This window comes from Zootoca vivipara, chromosome 9 (genome assembly GCF_965207765.1).
Source record: "Zootoca vivipara chromosome 9, rZooViv2.hap1.1, whole genome shotgun sequence".
NCBI lineage: Eukaryota > Metazoa > Chordata > Lepidosauria > Squamata > Lacertidae > Zootoca > Zootoca vivipara.
The window spans coordinates 1,247,231-1,266,224 of record NC_142592.1 but is presented as its reverse complement, the minus strand read 5'-3'; the positions used below and the strand labels follow the sequence as shown (position 1 = coordinate 1,266,224).

Genomic DNA, 18,994 nt, shown 5'->3' with positions numbered 1-18,994 from the left:
TTGTTGTTAAGCATTGTCCTTTGACAATTATTAAAGCAAATGGTAAGTGGGAAAGGCATGGGCTTGTTTTTACAACTCCTCTGTGTATGCTGCAGCTCCAATCCTGTTCAGGGCCCCTGTGGTTGCTATTTAAAAAACAGCACCAAATTCAATTAATTAATTTAACATGTACTGTAGTTTGGCCCTCAGTAGTATATGCTATATAGATGTTCAAAGAATCAAGTAACATGATTAACAGTTATCAACATATGCAAAAATATAAAGGCGGGGCAGTAATAAATATATCAGTTTAATTTTTCCCTTCCCATTTCACAGTTCTTATTACACAAATTTGAGTGATTAGCATGACCCAGCCTGTGACTTGGTGACATGAGGAAGTTTGGTTTTGCTAGATGCTAAAAATTTCATTCATTATTTGGACCTCAGTCAATTTGAAAAGATACATTTTTCGCACTTCTTTATTCTGCTCCCAGGTCTATAAACACCTTCCAGCTTTTGGATAATTCTTCCATATAAATTTCTAAATGCACTAATAGTCATGATTTCTCTTTCCAATGCCTGAGCTCTGGTGTCAAGGCAACACGTGGTTTTTGAAGAAGACTTTCCAAGCACTTTACCTAGGGCAAGCTAAGATGAGTTCAGATGAATTCATAATCCAGCAGACTCGGAAAACTGCATGCAGCTGATTGTGAATAAAAGCCAATTTGCAAAAGGAAAAAGAGGCCTGGGGGTCGCATTTGGTCCCTGGCCCTGATGCTGCCCACCCCCATTTTAATTTGTTGTATTTAAGTTGTTGGGGCTGAAGAGCAAGGTACAAACACTCAATAAATTATGGTGTGTCATCATCCATACCTGCTCTTTATAGTCAAACTAGCCCATAAAGTACAGTATTGGCATAAAGATCGTGAACATCAAAAATGCCTCCTTAATTTTTTTAAAAAAACTCTTCAGATTATTTTCTGCTGCCTCTTTTGGTTTTGAAATAACCTTGCTGAGCCATCTGTACAACACAAAGCGGTCTTGAAATGAGTTTCCTGTGATTCAAATCACTTTCAAAAGGCTCCCATTCATCTTCTTCCTTTTTTGCTAGAATGAGACTAACATGCAACCCTGCTCACCCCAAAAATGCCAGAGTAATTAAAGTGCCTGTGTTTCATTTCCTGTTTCTAGCTGCACAGAGCAGTGTTTTCTTTAAAAAGTCATTTTCTAAACCTTCTGATTAACCCTTTAGAGACTTTCTGGCAGCTAAAGCAGCCTAGTGCACAACAACATGAGCTGTGAAACCCCTACACCGAAAACCCCTAGTTCATCTTCACTGTTTAATCTTATAAGAACCTTTCACTATCCCTCGGCTATAGCTCTAAGGTACCAAATCTGCTTTGCAGGCAGAAGGTTCCAGGCTCAATCCCTGGCATCTCCAGGCAGGGCTACCAGTGTTCGCTGTCTGAAATCCTGGAGAGCTGCTGCCAAACAGTGCAGAGGATACTGAGCTAGATGCACTCATGTTCCCATGTTGCAGTATCTGTACCATGCAGATGGAATACTGGTCTATCTTATCAGAGTGTTAAAATGACTGCTAAGGTATATGTGTAATGTTCACATTCTGTGCTCTGCAAATAAAAGGAACTAGAATTACTATTATTTCCTCCTGCGCAATCTCCCGTCCTAAAAACTGCTGGCCAAGGAAATAAAACAGGGCTGTTTGTAAGATGTGCCAGAAACTCTGCCTACAGCTCAAAGCCTATAACACAAACTCTAAATCTGGAAACATAACGGGTGATATCCAAATCTAATGGGAGCCCTGTGCTTTCAAAATCTGTTGCACAACCCCAGTTGTCAGACTCTGTGACAGTTGAGGTTCGTGGGCTACCCTTTGGTTGTGTCTGAACTAGGCCTAATACAATGCAGACATCCTTGATCATGGGCTGAATGCTCATCCCAATATTATCTTTGGTCAAATAGATTTTGATGTGTATTCCCCCCCCCCTAAATAGCACTTCAGATCCTCTTTGACCTGACAGGAGGGCAAAGGAAATCTGTGTACAAAAGCAAACATGCCTCCAGCATATCATTTAGAACCATCTTAAAAACAATTGCCTGATGATCTCTCCCAGCGGCTTCATATAGATGTTGAAAAGCATGAGGGAGAAGACAGAGCCCTGAGGCACCCCACAAGTGAGGGTCCAGGGGTCCGAACACTCACCTCCCACCATCCCTTTCTGGACATGGCCCAGGAGGAAGGAGCAGAAGTACTGCATGACAGTGCCCCCAATTCCCAACTCCTCTAGACAGTCCAGAAGGATGCCATGGTCAATGATATCAAAAGCTGCTGAGATCCAGCAGAACCAGGAAACAGCTTTCACCTCTGTCCCTAGTCCACCAGAGATCACTGACCAGCACAACCATGGTGGTTTTAGTCCCATAATGGGGCCTGAATCCTGACTAAAAGGGATCCAAATGGTCTGCATCCTCCAGATATGCCTAGAGTTGTTCAGGGGCCACCCACTCAATCACCTTGCCCAAGAATGGAAGGTTTGAGACAGGATGATAAACTGTAATTTGCTTCGACCAAAGAAACAAATTATTTACTACACAACATGACCTGATGAGTTGCTGCGCAGAGGGAGTGGGACCCATGGGACAGGGTGGAAAAGGTCCTAATGCTGCCATGAAGAGACTTACCCAAGGCGGTGGGATTTTACAGTCCCGCAGCAATGTAATCATTTGTGTTGCTTTGTTGTTGACATGCCTCCTGCTGCTTGGTTTACCACTTTAGAATCATGCTTCCTCCTTCCCCCCCCCCCTCAGTGTGAGGAGAGTGCTCATACATTTGCAGTTTTCATCTCAAAGCTCACATTTTTAATCATGAGGTGAATGCATGTCAACTGGCAAAAGGGCCCCATTCAGGCCTTTTCGATGTTGCTGAACTGCAACTCCATCTCTCATGGCCACTGGCCATGCTTGCTAGAACTGATGGGGGTTGAAGCTCAGCAACAAATGGAGGGCCAAAGGCTTGATTTTATTCTCTGCCTTATATTTTATTATTTGCGGTTCTATTTTACTGTTTTGCTGTTACTATAAGCTCCCACCCCCCAATCTTTGGTAGAGTAGCGTATAAAAATTGTAAATGAACAATGACTAAACCTCAACATTGTCAGTGTCACAGTCTAAAGCAGCTCACAGGGTTGTTTTGAAAGCAAAATGGGCTGGGAGGGGAAGCTGGATGTAATCAATGCCTGCAACGCTCTTACACTTAGATGCTGCCAAGTTTATGAGAGAGTCTGGCATCCTGTCGAGGGGCCTGGCTGGATGGCAAAATATGCTTCCACCTCTGGCAGCGCAATGCACCCTCCAGAATACAGAAGTCAGCTGCTCCTGGCTTCTCTCACCCCTCACCTTTGAAGACCTCAGAACCGCTCACTCATTCACCTCCCCCAGACATTCCCCAAATGGGGGGAGACAATGCTGTGCATGACATCAGGACGATGGGAGAAGCCGGGGAGGAGCTGAACTTCAATTGCCAGCAGCTCCACCTCTCTGCCCGGGCCCTGCCACCAGCAGGAGGCTGCTTCAACCTTCCTACCCGTCCACAGCAGCAGCAGCAGGAGGAGAAGGAGCTGGCCAGGCCCTGCTTCCCCCTCTCACCATCAGCATGGCGAGTGGGAGAGATAGGAGTTAATAGCCCATTCCTCTCCCCTGGTGTCTAAAGCTTAGTTTTAGCTAACATGGGAAACTTGTGCCTGATCTGCAGAACTTCAGGCTGCATGTTGAGGTTCACATGGCTGAATCCAGCTCCTCTATCCCAGAATATTATCTGCCTATAGATAACTGACACGGAAAAACTTTTAACCTAGCCCCTTTCCCTGAGATGCTGATTTTCTATACAGTATATGGTTTTAGAAAAATGTAACAAAATCCTTTTTATTCTCACAAGCCTTTGGCCTGTTAACCTTTCTTATTGTTTTGTGTGCATGTGTGTGTAACTCATTGTCTTAATATTTTAAAATTGCTTCATTTTGTAATATTTTCACTGGCTGATTGTTTTAAAGGCTGTTGAAATTTTATTTATTTATTTATTTAAAATTTGTACAGGGGACAAATGTCTGTAAATATAGTAAGCAAACCATCAAGCTGGCTTGACATTCTATCATTACCATAAACCTCTTGTGCCTCAACATCTATGCTATACATTCAACATGACGTGAGGCCAACCTATATGTAGGTCACGTCACTCACCCACAGAAGCCCAGTCATCTCAGAGGCAGTGCATGGCAGCTACTTAACGCTGAAGCTTCAGGACATTAAAGCTTTAGTCTGCCAGCAGACAGCAAGCAACAAGGGCCGCAGAGGCACTGATGGAGCTGAACTAGGTCAGGACGTGAGGGGTGATGCTGCCATGCACACAAAAAGGGAGTTCTGTGAGGTTAGTCACTACTTCAGTTTGTCACCTGAAAGTGATACTCTACAATGGCATTGAAACATAGGAACCCCCCCCCCCCTTTGGAGTGGGGGGAGCATGAGAGGCTGAATCTTGGGATTTACCTTCTAGGTCTCCTGCCCATATCCTGATCCATTCTGATCCTGCTTAGCTTGTCAAATGAGAGAGGATCAAAACCCACAAGGAAGCCGACTAACTGAGATTCCATTAATTAAATTAAAAACCTCTTCTGCTGTATGGAGCAAAAACTGAGTGCTGTGGCAAGAATTCAAAACTGAAGGTGCAATTTATTACCTGCACAAGGAGTTCCAGCTTCCTGTCATCAAGAAGGTGCACTTGACACCGGCGGCCCTCTGTCATCTAGGAAAACAGGACAAAAAAGAAAGTCAGTTTCAGTGGATGCTTAAGGCACAGGCTTGACAAAATACCATAAGCTGCTGTTAATGTGCTGAAGTCTTCACAGCTCCAAACACCGTCATAGCAAAGGATTCTCATTCCCTGGCAATGGCAGAAAGAAAAGGTTGGGCAGAGAAAACAGAACAGGGCAACTCACCCAGCAGCTGTTACTGAATGGCACACACTGACTCAGACCCAAGGAGAGGGATTTCTACTGTGTGAGAAAGGAGTTCATGAAAGAGGCCAAGGGATCTTGCATTGCCTAAATGGGAAGGCACAAGGCAACCCCACTGTGGCTCCCTCATGTGTTTGTGGCTGTACTGCGATAAGGGTGTGTCAGGCGAGGACGGATCTAGCCTTCGACTACTTCCAGGTCCACAGACAAATGAGAGCAGCTGTCTCCATCCTGGTACCTTCCAGCTGCTTAGGAGTACAACTCCCACCAGTCTCAGCCAGCATGGCCATTATGGGGCACGCACTCATCTAGAGAATGCAAGTAAGCAAGGGATGGGAGCGAGGAGAAAAAGGAACAGCCAGAGAGAACCTATGGGCAATGCTGATTACTTCTAGACTAGCAGTTCACCCACAGCACATTGCAGCATAGCAGAAGCAATTTAGTTCCATAATTCATTTGTATACTACTCTTCCTCCAAGGGGCTCAGGTCAGTGAATGGAGGTTTAATCTCAAAACAACCACGAGAGGTAGGTCAGACAAAGATGCTCTACAATGCCCTGCAACGTGGAACCAATCCCATCAGGGCTTGGAATTTCCTCCAAATTTAAAAGGCAATGAATTCAAGCCCTGTTGCCAATGGTACTTTTGTAGGTTCATCGTTGGGAGGAAAAATGGCTTCATGGGCCAAATTAAGACCCTGCGGGGCTTGAGCAGGAAGATCCCCAGCAATGCTATGACGATTATCATTGGGATTTTCAAGCAACTATCACTTGTGATAATAGCCAATTGGATATGTATCCTTTTTCAAGTAGTAAATTGCTATTATTCCTACTTTACAGTTGAGGAGCCATAAGCACTTAAAAAAAAATATCTGTATCTGGGCTGTGACTTGAACTTGTGTCTTGTAGGTTCAGATTTGGCACAAGCTCACACAAAACTTCTAAGCATAGTGGTATATCTTGACTGGAAGGTACAAGGTAGAGCAAGGTGAGGTGGTTTGCTCTGAAAAGGTTTTGCACCTGAAAAGTGAGGCATCTTATCTATCAACTAAATAAGCTTTTAAAATAATGCACAAGTATATTTTATAGGATCTGTAATACCACCTGGAACACAGAAGGATATTGCAATTGGATCACATTAGAAAACAGATACGCAATCAGCAGAGAAAAGTGATGTTTCTGATGCTGAATCAACATTACTTCAGACCACAGGTCGGTGACGGTGGTGAAATGTTTAAATGCTCCCTCACAAAAAATAAACATAGGTATATAAAACTTGCATGTTAAAAAGAGGGTTCTATCACTGTATCACTGATTCCCCCCCGATGTATTTTACTGATTGTAAACCACTTTTTGAGATAAGCAACTGGAAAAGCAGTACAGAAGTCTTAAAATATAAAAAAACCAATTGGTCTCATGCCCCCCAAAAGAAAAAGAGAGTTCTAGAGAAGCTTTCTCTCTGATATGATAGCTTTTAGAGTAAATGGAGTTTTCTGCACAAAGGATCTTTAAAACTGATTCAACCCCCAGTGCGTGAGATGGTACTGCCCAGCCACAATGTATCAGGAGACATTGCTGATCATGTTTCATCTCAGAGAAATGACTTTGGATAAAAAAACAACGTGCCTTTTCTTCCTTTCTCAGTTCCCTGTAGTTTTGATTTGGCCATTATGGTAATATTGTGGCAATATTCTAGATAGCAAGATAATTTTTGCTTCAAGGCAGGTAACACATCACTGTTATTTTATTATGTTGCACAGCAGAAAAAAAAGGCTACCGAACAAGAGAGGATCTACAGCAGTAGAACATTTCTTGACTTCCTGGTTTGTTTATGAGCTCTTGAAGGAATGTCAGGGCTGCTTTTGACATTCTTCTGATAACAAATCCCAACTGTTATGTCTGTGTGTCAAAGTATTTCATTGCACAGGAAGAGCAGAAACGATCCACTGCTCTCTTATCACACAGAGATTTCTGCACTTGACACATTCAGAACGTGCTAGTCCACCAGAATGGCTCTGTTGTGCTGGTGCCCTCAGAATACCTCAAGGGATGAGCCAAGGAATCACACTCTGAACTTTCTCATAGTCAGAGAAAGGAAAGGGAAAGTAACTGCTCAGTGGAGAGATTCATTATGATATTATAAGGTTTATTTCACTTGTAGCAAGTGCAAGGTGGTTGCCTTGCTGGAAGAGAAGGTGCAGGAACTTGAAGCCCACCAGGCCACACAGAGCGACAGGATAAGATGCAGAGATCCATGCTCTCACCTTGGACACTGATTCTGGGCCAGAGGAGCTGCTATTAATTATATTATATTATATTATATTATATTATATTATAATTATTTACAGTTGTTCATCAAAAGATCTCAGGGCAGTTCACAGGAGTTGATGGCCTCAGAATACACCAAGGTGGCTGTGAAAGGTGCAAAGATTCACGATGTGACACAGAAGTCTTATGAAGTCTTACAAAGCCCACTGACCACCACCCCTTCCTTCTGATTCATATGGATACAAATAATACCACCACAGACAGCCTTCAATGTATAGTATGGAATTATGAGACTCTGAGCAGAAATCTGAAGAGCCTTCGGGCACAGGTGGTCTTTTCATCACTCCTTCCTGTGGAAGGCCATGGCCCAGGAAGAGAGGAAAATACTGGAGGGAGACCACTGGCTGCACAGGTAGTGGTGTCAGGAACAGTTTGGCTTCTTAGACCATGGTCTCCACTTTCTTGAGGAAGGACTTCTGGCAAGAGATGAGCTGCATATCACAGTTTTTCGCAAGTATGTGCTTGCTAAGAATCACATGAATCTGATCAGCAGACCTTTAAACTAGATCTTGAGATCCACATTACAGATGACAGACCAGGTACTTGGGATAACAGCTTAATTGGTGCACAGGAAACTGAGGTAATGCTCCAGAAACCCACTAAAGGGCAAGAAACCACAAGGAGGAAGCAGCTGGAGGGAAGGACTCATTGCTTCAGTTGTCTTTACACAAATGCACACAGTATGGGAAACAAGCAAGACGAATTAGAGCTTTTAGTAAAGGTAAAGGTAAAGGGACCCCTGACCAATTAGGTCCAGTCGTGACCGACTCTGGGGTTGCAGCGCTCATCTCGCTTTATTGGTCGAGGGAGCCGGCGTACAGCTTCCAGGTCATGTGGCCAGCATGACAAAGACGCTTCTGGCAAACCAGAGCAGCACATGGAAACACCGTTTACCTTCCCGTTTACCTTCCTATTTATCTACTTGCACTTTGACGTGCTTTTGAACTGCTAGGTTGGCAGGAGCTGGGACCAAGCAACGGGAGCTCACCCCGTCACGGGGATTCAAACCGCTGACCTTCTGATCGGCAAGCCGGTTTAACCCACAGTACCACCCGCGCTTTTAGCTTTTAGTACAGGATGGCAAATGCAACCTGATATGCATTATTGAAACCTGGTGGGATAAGATTCATGACTGGAATGTAGGAAATGAGGGGTATAACCTGTTCAAAAGAAATATACAAACCAGGAAGGGAGGAGTAGCGTTATATGTAAAAGATGTGTACACTTATGTTAAGAAATCCATGACCTGGAGCATGAAAAGCAGATTGAGAGTATATGTAAACTTCTATGGGACAAAGAATCATAGAATTGTAGAATTGGAAGGGACCCCAAGAGTCATCTAGTCCAACCCCTGCAATTTAGGGATCTTTTGCCTAATATGAGGCTCGAGCCCACAACTCTGAGATTAACAGTATCATGCTCTACTGACTAAGCTATGATAGATGACAAGAAACATTCATATAGAAACACGTTCATACAGAAATACATTCAGCAATACAGGACATATGTTTCTCCCCTATATATGATTTTGTGTGTTGAATACTCCTTATCTACTTTCTCTCTCTCTCTTCCTGGGACTTAACAATGACACGTACATGGCATTCATTCTCCGTAGCAGAAAGGAAATTCCTCTTAAAGGAAGTTACTTGGCAACTCCCAGATCTTGGAATGTTTGTATTAAGAAATGATTTTCTATTTACCTCTGACATCAATGTAAAGCTTACAATCTCATTTAACGACTGCTGGCCCCAAATGTTTACACAGTGAATTTTTCAGCCTAGGATCACACAGAGAAGAGGGCAATTGTTTTGCATTGCTCCACAAAACATCTTGGCAGCTTAGTGCCTAACCCATTCATCTTGTGAGCAACTCCAAACATGAGCTGGAGGCATCCGAGAAAATAACCCTTGTGCATCCTGGGAAACACATAGACTATACTTAGCAAATCATAGGTCAACCTCCTGCTAAGTGATCACTTGACTGTAAAATCTATGGTAGCTTTTGGATGCAGCACACATAAAAGGATCCTGTGTGTGAATGGGTGTGCCTGTCCACACACATACACACTTTTTAAAAGTATGGTAGTTCCAACAGCTACAAACAGTCCTGTCCAATATCCTCTCAAACAAGATGTTCCTTGAGAATTCTGCCTGCTGAAAGAATCACAACATTAAATATCTCAAATTTACAAATGCAAATGCTGTTAATTGGGACAGCTCTATACATTTTCATAATCCATTTCACTAGCCTATGAAAGAAAGAAGACCCATTTTAATCAGATTTTAAAAGAAAATTACAATGGCAAACAGCATATTTATTAAGGCTTTCAACCCTGCTGAAAAGCACTCTCCCTTTCAGAAACTTTGTAGGGGAAAGCAGTAAATAAGCAAAATTGTTTGCTATTCTGCGTGGGAACAGAAAACATTCCCCTCACTCTGATTTAGGGTACCATCATAAAGACAAATCTGATTAGTTATGGTGTTATGCTGTCAAAATTATTTCCAGAAGCCCGTGATCACCCATGAAGAGTGAATGTTGAAAGCCATTCCATCGCTCTGAATTGCCTTCAAAGTGTTGTCTTGTATGTAGCCAAATCTGATTGTCTACATGGCATAACGGTATCACCACACTGGCAACATTCTTCCTGAATGGCTAGAATCAACACCCATTGAAAAATGCATGGAAAATCGTATTTTTCGCGCCATAAGACGCACCTGACCAAAAGACGCACCCAATTTTTAGAGGATGAAAGGGGGAAAGCCCTGGGGTTTTTTTTGGATCAGCTCAAAGTTGTGCAGCTTCTTGCAGCTTCTTTTGCAAATGGGAAAAGCCCCGTTTTTTGGGGATCAGCTCACAGTTGTGCAGCTTTTTTGCAAAGGGGGAAAGCTCCTTTTTTTGAGCATCAGCTCAAAGTTGTGCAGCTTCTTTTGCAAATGGGAAAACCCCCATTTTTGGATGGATCAGCTCACAGTTCTGCAGCTTTTTTTGTAAAGGGGGAAAGTTCCATTTTTGAGGATCAACTCAAAGTTGCTGAGCTTACCTTGCAAAGGGAAAAAATCCTGTTTTTATGGAGTTGAACTCACAGTTCTGCATTTTATTCAGGAAAGGAAAGGGAGCGGGGCCTAGAAGGGAGCTAGTTTCCCTTATCTCCCTCCCCAATCTCTTGTAATCAGCTGCTGAGCAGGTTCCTTTTAACTCCCTCTTTCCCTCTTGTTAGCCTTTAGCTCAGGCATCCCCAAACTGTGGCCCTCCAGATGTTTTGGACTACAATTCCCATCTTCTCTGACCACTGGTCCTGTTAGCTAGGGATCATGGGAATTGTAGGCCAAAACATCTGGAGGGCCACAGTTTGGGGATGCCTGCTTTAGCTCTTCCTTAAAAAAAGAAAAGAAAGCACAATCTGCTTTTCACCCCTGGGCAATCCGGCTCCAGGGACCACGCATTCGCTCCATAAGACGCACAGACATCTCCCCTTACTTTTTCTAGCTTCAGGTATGTGTGTGGGGGGTATTTTGGGGGGGGGTTCTTTTCAAGGTTTGGGAACATTCAGTGCCTCTCTGATATTTATATTTATTTATTGACCAGAGTTCAAATCCCTTCTCGGCCATGAAGCTCATTGAGTAAGCTTGAGCCATTCCCTATCTTTCAGCCTACCCTAGCTCACAGGGTTGTTGTAAGGGTAAAATGGAGAGGAGAACTCAGGTAGGACTGTCGCCCCTGTCAGATGGGAATCATTTAGCCATGACTTTGCACAACAATATTCAGGAGTGGTGTGTGTAGCTCAGGAAAAAAAATTACTATAGTATGAGCTGTTTTAGGAAATAAGTCCATCTGCATTTCGAGCAGCTCAAGTTTGATTTTAATATGATTTAAGTTCCAATTGAAGCCATAGTCTGAGCCAAGTAAAGTTAAGAAGGTACTCTGTTTTGCAGTTTGTGTATGTCTGACATAGTCAACATCTAAAAGCTAATGCTTCCTCTCAAACAAAACAAAACAAAACAAATGCTTACAGAATAAGAAAAAAAATCAGAGCTCACAGTACTTTCATACATTTAATAATCTTTCTCTTTTGGTCTTGCAAATATTTTAATCTCCTAAGAAGTTGATGCAGTAAAAAGATATCATCAAACCAATTGTATTCACAATGCGATTTATTACCAGTACTACCATATCAGTTTAATTACAAAATATTTGGCAGACAAAAGCAAAACTATTAGAAATCAGATACCTCCGTAACAAAGAAACGTCCTACTTTGAAGAATGAACTCTGCCAACAAGCAAGCTTGTGCTTTGCTGAAGTGAAGCTGAAATTTCTTAATGACTGGGTCCTCCTTCTCTCTACAATAATATCATGTCTTAAGTGTCCTCAACTGCAAATCTCACTGAGGTAGAAAGATTTTCATCGGCAGTGCATTCTAAGGAACAAACTGTAGCTAACATACTGAACCGTAAAACAGAAAAGGATTTGAAATTTGACTTCAGCTACAACTAATCCAGCCCTGGATGTTCACCCCAGTTGAACTAACAAATGCTTAAGTCCAATGGGAAAGTCGACTTCAAAGCCATATACCAGGAAAAAAGGTACAGGACGAGGGAGACAGTGAGCCCTTCTAAACTTTTGCTATTTTGCTAAAACTGGTGCTAAAATTGCACACAGAAAATTCTGGTTATGCAAGTGAAGTGGATCTGGCACATCTGCACAAGAAACTCCAATTCAAAGGGCTGGATTTGGCCTATGAAGCCTTAAATGGCTCAGGGCCGCAATACCTCAAGGACCATCTCTCCCTATATGAAGTGATCAGGACCCTGCACTTATCATCTGAGACCCTTCTTTGGGTGCCTCCTCCACAAAAATCTGGAAGGCAGCAACACGAGAACAGGCCTTTTCTGTGGTGGCTCCCCTTTTTGGAATGCTCTCCCCAGGGAGGTTCACATGGCGCCTTCATTATACATCTTTAGGCGACAGGCAAAAATGTTCCTCTTCTCCCAGGCCTTTGGCTAATTAAACCATCTCTGGTCTTTTAGACTGTGGGGGGGTATTGTTTTTGTTTGTTATTACGGTATATGTTTTTGTGTTTTTATTATCCTGTGATCTCTGGATGAAGGGCAGTATAGAAAGTTTAACAACAAACAACAACAACAAAAGAAACTTGCTTCCAAAAAAGAAAGACTTTTTGAAGTAAGAAAAGTCCCCTGGAAAAGTGTGGGATAACAATTGCTTGACCTCATATAACCTCCCTGCAAACAAATCAGAATGTATACGAAATAAAGAGCTGATATTATATATTCTCCCCACAAACTTTCCCCAAACAAACGAGGATGAATGCTCAAGACACAGGTCATCTGGAAGCAACCTCCCCCATGCCTTTTCCTCCAGTTGCATCAATTTCAATTTCACAGCTATCCCATCTTTCCTCCAAGGAGCCAACAAAAGCATCACAACAACCTTTTGGAGTAGGCTGGGTTGAAAAATAGCAACTTCTCTGGACAATGCCACACACAACAACCTTCAAAACGGAAGCTCCAGCATTTTCCCTCAATACTGCTCAGGCCGCATTCAGAAGCTTTTCAACAGTGCAGTAAAATGGGCATCAGTTAATGACATAAACGGGAACTGCGCCCCCTTCTGCTCATGCATCCCCACTGGAAGGTGACTGGGTGGGCTGGTCCCAAGGGCGCACAACATTCAGTACAGCTGCCCTGGTGCCAGTGCTCTGGTCAACTGCAGAAATTCTACACCCGCCCACATGAATGCTCACTGCCAGCTAATGCAGGCAGCCCTGTTTGCACAGGGGTTACGTTCTGAGGCCCTGCATGCATCTGTGAAGTCACATATAACTGAAATCCATTGAGAAAGCCTGCAAACACCCTGTTCCGCCACACTCCACACTACCCTGCGCCCCATCCCTGTTCTCCCCTTTTAGTGACATTTCAGTGACATCTTTATGATGCTTCTGGGTCATTCCGGGTTCAGCGTGATGTGTGTATACACGGCTGCACACTTATTGAAAAACACGTAAATGGGGAGCTGCCTATAGCTGCTGTAATTTGAGAATGTGTTTAAAAGTCTCATTCCCATTTTTTAAAAAGAAAGATTAACCTGAGATCTTTCACTCTTGGATATTCTGGTTGCCATGTCATATAATGGCTGCTGAACTGTTTTATATCACACGCAGCATTTCAAAGTACATGTAGGTGTGTGTATATGTGTGTGCATGCCAGGCAATTCCACTTCCCTTTATTCCTTGCTTAATACTTACCTTATGTGTGTTTGAAAGGAAGAGACTATTGTCAATATTAATAACCTGGAGTTTCAATACTCTACCAAGCCTCATTTTGGAGGGTCCTTGTCCAGAAAAAAAGCAGTCATGTTATCTAAGAACCAAACTGAGGTCTGTGAATGGACCAAGTACAAACACATCCAATTTGTTCTTTCTTAAGGAGTCTTGGGGAACCAGCTGGCTGGAAATTCATGGATGTAGTCACAGGCAACAGCTCAAGAGGAAGATGCAAAATGTAAAAACTTGGGTGGGATTAGCAAAGTTAAAGGTTGCAGTAGGTTGCATCTAGGTGATGAGAGGTCACCCTCACGAACATAAAAAAAATTGATCCTGTGTGAAACTAGTTATACCTAAGCCCACTGAAATCAATGGCTGGGCCAGCCCAATAAATTTTACTGCCTGAAGCAGAGGAGCACATGGCATCCTTCCCTGCAAAGGTGCACAGTGCCCCTGAGCACATGCAGAATCGGCGTTAATGGAACATTTTCTTTAAGACCAGTACATAAGCCAAACATAATGTGCACTAAGATGATACCTGCTTCATCTTCTGATACAGGTCCTACAGACCTGAAGAACTGAGGCACGATCAGAGGTGATTATTTGCTACAAGTCGCAGTATATTTTGTGGTTTTATGCATGCTTTATATCCTCTTTTTTGCTGTGTTTACTTGTGAGGAAATTCCTTCAGTAGCACCTTAAAGACCAACTAAGTTTGTATTTTGGTATGAGCTTTCGTGTGCATGCACACTTCTTCAGATACACAGGTGCTACTGAAGGAATTTTTTTATTTTGCTTCGACTCAGACCAACACGGCTACCTACCTGTAACTACTTGTGAGGAATTAGCTTTGCAGCCTGATTCAACCATGTTGGAGAGGCTTAAGAACAACAGCACAAGGGAGGAGCTGCTGCCACTGTCCCTTAGCATTTTGCTGCCTGGGTTGGCTGCCTCACTTTGCCTAATGGTAGCGCTGGCCCCGTGAATGGGCTTTGCTGAACCAACTCTGCTGAATGGGGTTGTTAGCAGCACTTAGTATGTAGGGATTAGCCATCAAGTTGTGAGTCTCTGACTATGCCCTTTCCAGCAGCAGCTAAAAAAAACCCCACACACTGACTGGGAGTACTACTATAGAAAATCACAACATTGTTGCCAAGCTGCATGAAGTAAATGCTCCTAAAACAGGCCAAAGCAACTTGCAACTCCCCAAGTCAATCACAGGCTGCCAGCCATGTATGGTGTCCTATTAGGAGCAGGACACCCCCACCCCACCCCCTTTTGCAGTCTCAGTCAGACAGCAAAGTCTAAAGGTTTATCATATCTCTGCAAAACATTAAGAGCTCACCACAGGAAGGCCATTTGGGGCAGCATGTGAAGCTTTGTGAAGCTCTAGTTTCAATTAAGTGGTACCGGTACCTCGGTTTACAAACACAATTGGTTCCGGAAGTCTGTACTTAACCTGAAATGAACTTTCCCATTGAAAGTTACAGGTAGGTAGCCGTGTTGGTCTGAGTCGAAGCAAAATAGAAAAAAATTCCTTCAGTAGCACCTTAAAGACCAACTAAGTTTTTATTTTGGTATGAGCTTTCGTGTGCATGCACACTTCTTCATATACGTATCCCCATTTGAAAGTAATGGAGAGTGGAATAATCTGTTCCAGACAGGTCCGTGGAGTACTTAAACTGAAAATACTCAAACCGAGGCGTACTTAAACAGAGGTATGACTGTATTTTGGGTGTGGCTAAAACAGCAAATTGCAAGAAACAAACAGGTCTTTTAAATCATTAAATCACAGAAGCAAATGAGCCGTGTTCCTTTAATTAGAAGACCGTGCTGTCCCCATACCTACATTCCACTGTCCTCGACTGTTTACAACAAGCCTGCATTTGAGCTCAGTGGCTAAGCCTGGGCTTAGCTTTAAAACACAAGCTGAATGCTCTTCCTTTAAAGTTATTCAACCTGTTTCCACCACATCAGACCCTCTACTGCTCACCCAGATACTGGAGGGTGTTCTTACAGTGTGGTCTGGAAGGTGTTTGTTTTTCCTAGCTGATATCAGTCTGTATTCTGAGAAGCAAAAGACCTCAGCCCCTCCAGTACATAACCGAGAATGAGGCTGTACGCCTGGCTATTGAAGATAACATTGGTAGGAACACAGTGCTCTGGGCAAGGAAGAAAGAGAACTTGGTATTTCTTCTGAGAGCCTGAGTTCCCCACCCCATAAACATGTATAGAAGCAAACGCAAACTGCACCACATTCTTTTTGTTACTTGCCCTGTTAAATGGCAGGCAGTGTGTCAATTTGAGGCAGAGCAAAAGAACAGGACTCCACCTCTTCTGGAACAGACACATTTTGCCCTTTGATTCTATGCAGTCTGAACAGCCCACACCATGGGCACTTGCAGTGCTACATGAATGAATGAAATACTTTACGGCTGAAACTACACCAATATACCATTAATCAAGTTATGGAAATTCCATTTCCTCCCTCAGCTGGCCTGCTCCAATGATTGCTACTTACAATGGACAAGTTGGCTGTTCTGGACCTGGAAATATATGTTTAGAGGTGATGATCAATGTCTATTGCATCATTCACAGAATCACAGACGGAGGGGACCCAGAGAAAGCTCAGTCTAGTTATGTTCAACATTTTCAGATCTGGGACTGGGTCACACCTTTAATGTGGATCCCACGTTTAACATTTCTTCATTTCCATCTTTCCCCTTCTGTTTTCCCCCTCCCCAAACAAAAGAGTGCTGATGGTTAGCACCAACCCATCACTCAAAGCACAATGTTCCAGTCCGAGCTGCTTGCTCAAAGGCTATCAGCCAAAGCATGTCTACACAACGCTAATTTGTAAATTGTGAGGATTTCAACCCTGCCAATCAAGCAATTTCCCAGGGTGACTCATTCCTGAAGCTTCCAGATAAACCCACTTTCCCCCAATTACACTGCACCACAAGGAGCCAATGGTCAACATTGTTTACACATATGGATTACAATGACAATGAATAAGGGGGGAACTATATTAAAATTATATAAGAGCAAACTGTTCCCAGCAAAGACTTGCACATACATGATTAATGTTTGTGTGTCACATTATAAATGCTGAACCATCAAATATGTAGAGTCAAAAATTTACTGAAATATATTGATTTTGCTTCTTCTAACTGCTTGTAGCAGAAATCAGAGCCTAATATTACCTTTTCCTGCCTCAATTGTAGTGCACTTCTTGTTTCTCTGCCTCTTTTTCTCTCACGCACTTGCACATGCATACACATGGTGAAAATTGCTACTGATCTTACCACCTTGTGGTTGGTGCGGCTAAAACAAATGCTTGTATGTGTGATTGTGGTAAGAAAACTCTTCCTGTCTACAAGAGCTCTCCAAGGGATTGCACCACAAACAGAAAGCTGGAGCAAAGAAAGTGTCTCAGGCCAAAGACACTTGCTTGGTTAAACTAGTACTGTAGTTGCTGCTGCTTTAAAACAGTAAAAAAGTTATAGAAAGGGAGACAAATCTCAAGCTACATAAGGGTCCTCCCCAATGCAATTCTTCCATTAGCATAGCAGACTTCTACTAGCGCAACCAACCTTTCCCCTCAGCTCCTCTCCCCTGCACACCCTCAAATTCCCTAGTCTATTCCAAATGTTTTGGTTGGACACAAGACTAAGTATGGGCCAGAACTTAAACCCCACCCCTTGTTGGCATTTGCTGCATTCAATGAGTATCATGACTCTGTCCTCCAAGCATCCAAGATAATGTCAGAAGGGCTTCTGAGCTCTTCGTTCCAGAGGATGAACCAGGCTCTCCATCTCAAAACACGGCACAGCTTCAGAAACAGCATTCAACGCAGTGTGAGATGGGGCTGCCAGAAAAAATAAGCTACCGTAGGAAAACCCCCAGGCGTAGGCACCAACCTTCCACCTCAGGTGTTCTCACCCAATGTAAACCATAAAGAAACAATAAAATCTGTTTCTATTTTGACATGCTTTAAAACAAATGCATATAATTGTGTTTAATTATTGCAACCCGTACTGGGGCCTTAGGGCAAAGGGCAGGTAATAAATTATGACAACAGTACAGTAACAGTAACATAATTATCACCATCATAAACAATGGAGATTAGAAATAAGAATGAGAACTGTGGGCGGGGGGGGGGGGGGGGAGCAGCTGAAGATACCATAAAAGCTATCTTTGGAATTCTCACTTCTCCAAATTTTGTGATGCAGTTTCCCAACAAAATCATGTGTACAAAAATGCATCTATAGGGGCAAGTGTGCCTAGAAATGCATATATTAGTAAAAATAAAATATAGAAATACATTATATTAGGAAATTTCCTGTAAAAATGTTTAACAAAACTGCATACAAAAATGTGTATATAAGCAGAAATGCACACTAAAATGATGAAAAATTATTCTGAGGACTTATTTTTAAGTTGCAAACTGATGCTGAAATGTGGAGAACTGAACTTGGAAAAATGCCGAACTAAGTTAAACTGAAATGGATGAATCCATCCCTCCCTCCCTGCTTTGGGTATTCTGTAGATCAGCCTTTGATGTGACCAGTGTTTTTCCTAGGTACTTACAGAAAAGCATCACCCCCAATATCCCTCCGCCATGAGTGAGGACTAGGCTGCTTGTGCCAACAGAGATGTAAGAATCCAGTCCTGTCCTCTTTAAACTTTGCAAGCAAAAGGTGTGTGGCTTGAGACCACAGCACAGGGGAGGGAACTGTAATTTGTCTCCCCAGGACTATTTTCATGCTGAAAACTTTCTCCCTGCCTCCCTCAAGCTATTTGTGGGTGCATGCATTCATTCATGCATCTCAGTAGTCACATCTAATTCAGTCTTAAGTACTTGCTTTTTGTTGTCTTCATTGCTAGAGGTTCTGCGGTTGATTAAAAGATCCAGGGACTTTTCCCCAGTGGTTCCCTCCTTTTGGAGATCCCCGACAGAAGCCCTGCCGGCAAGTTCATGCCAGACTTTTAGAAGCATAGTTAAAAGCAACAAGGGCTTCTTTTTGTTCTTTTTCCTGGTTCTGATTTCTGGGTGCTACTGTATTTTCCCTTGTGCAAGTGTGTGTGGTTCTTTAACAGTGAGCTGTTTCCAGAGCCCTCATGGCTAGTAACGTGTCTTATGAATGCTACAAATAAATAAATCTGGCCTTATTTGCAAAAGAACAAGGAAGGGATGGGGGAGAACTGCAGGCAGCAGTGTGACTAACTGCCCAACGTATTATATGCATGGGATATCAAGCAACAGGTGCTGGACCAGGACTAACCCAAACAAAAAAGGATTGGGGGGGGGGGCGTCTGGAAAGCTGCAAAGAAAGAGACCTGTTAGTGCTAAACACATACTGTATGCACAGGTGGGCCG

At 43.0% G+C, this 18,994-nt stretch overlaps 1 protein-coding gene across 6 annotated transcripts in view; it reads right to left on the bottom strand.

The window, feature by feature from the left end:
• The window catches only part of FRMD4A (FERM domain containing 4A), a 346,110-nt gene that overhangs the window by 164,263 nt on the left and 162,853 nt on the right, over positions 1 to 18,994 (bottom strand). For all 6 annotated transcript variants that reach the window (XM_035127381.3, XM_035127379.3, XM_035127378.3 and 3 more), the window contains exon 2: positions 4,733 to 4,798. In XM_035127381.3, coding sequence (XP_034983272.1) covers positions 4,733 to 4,798 — 66 coding nt within the window. The remainder of the gene's footprint in view (positions 1 to 4,732; positions 4,799 to 18,994) is intronic.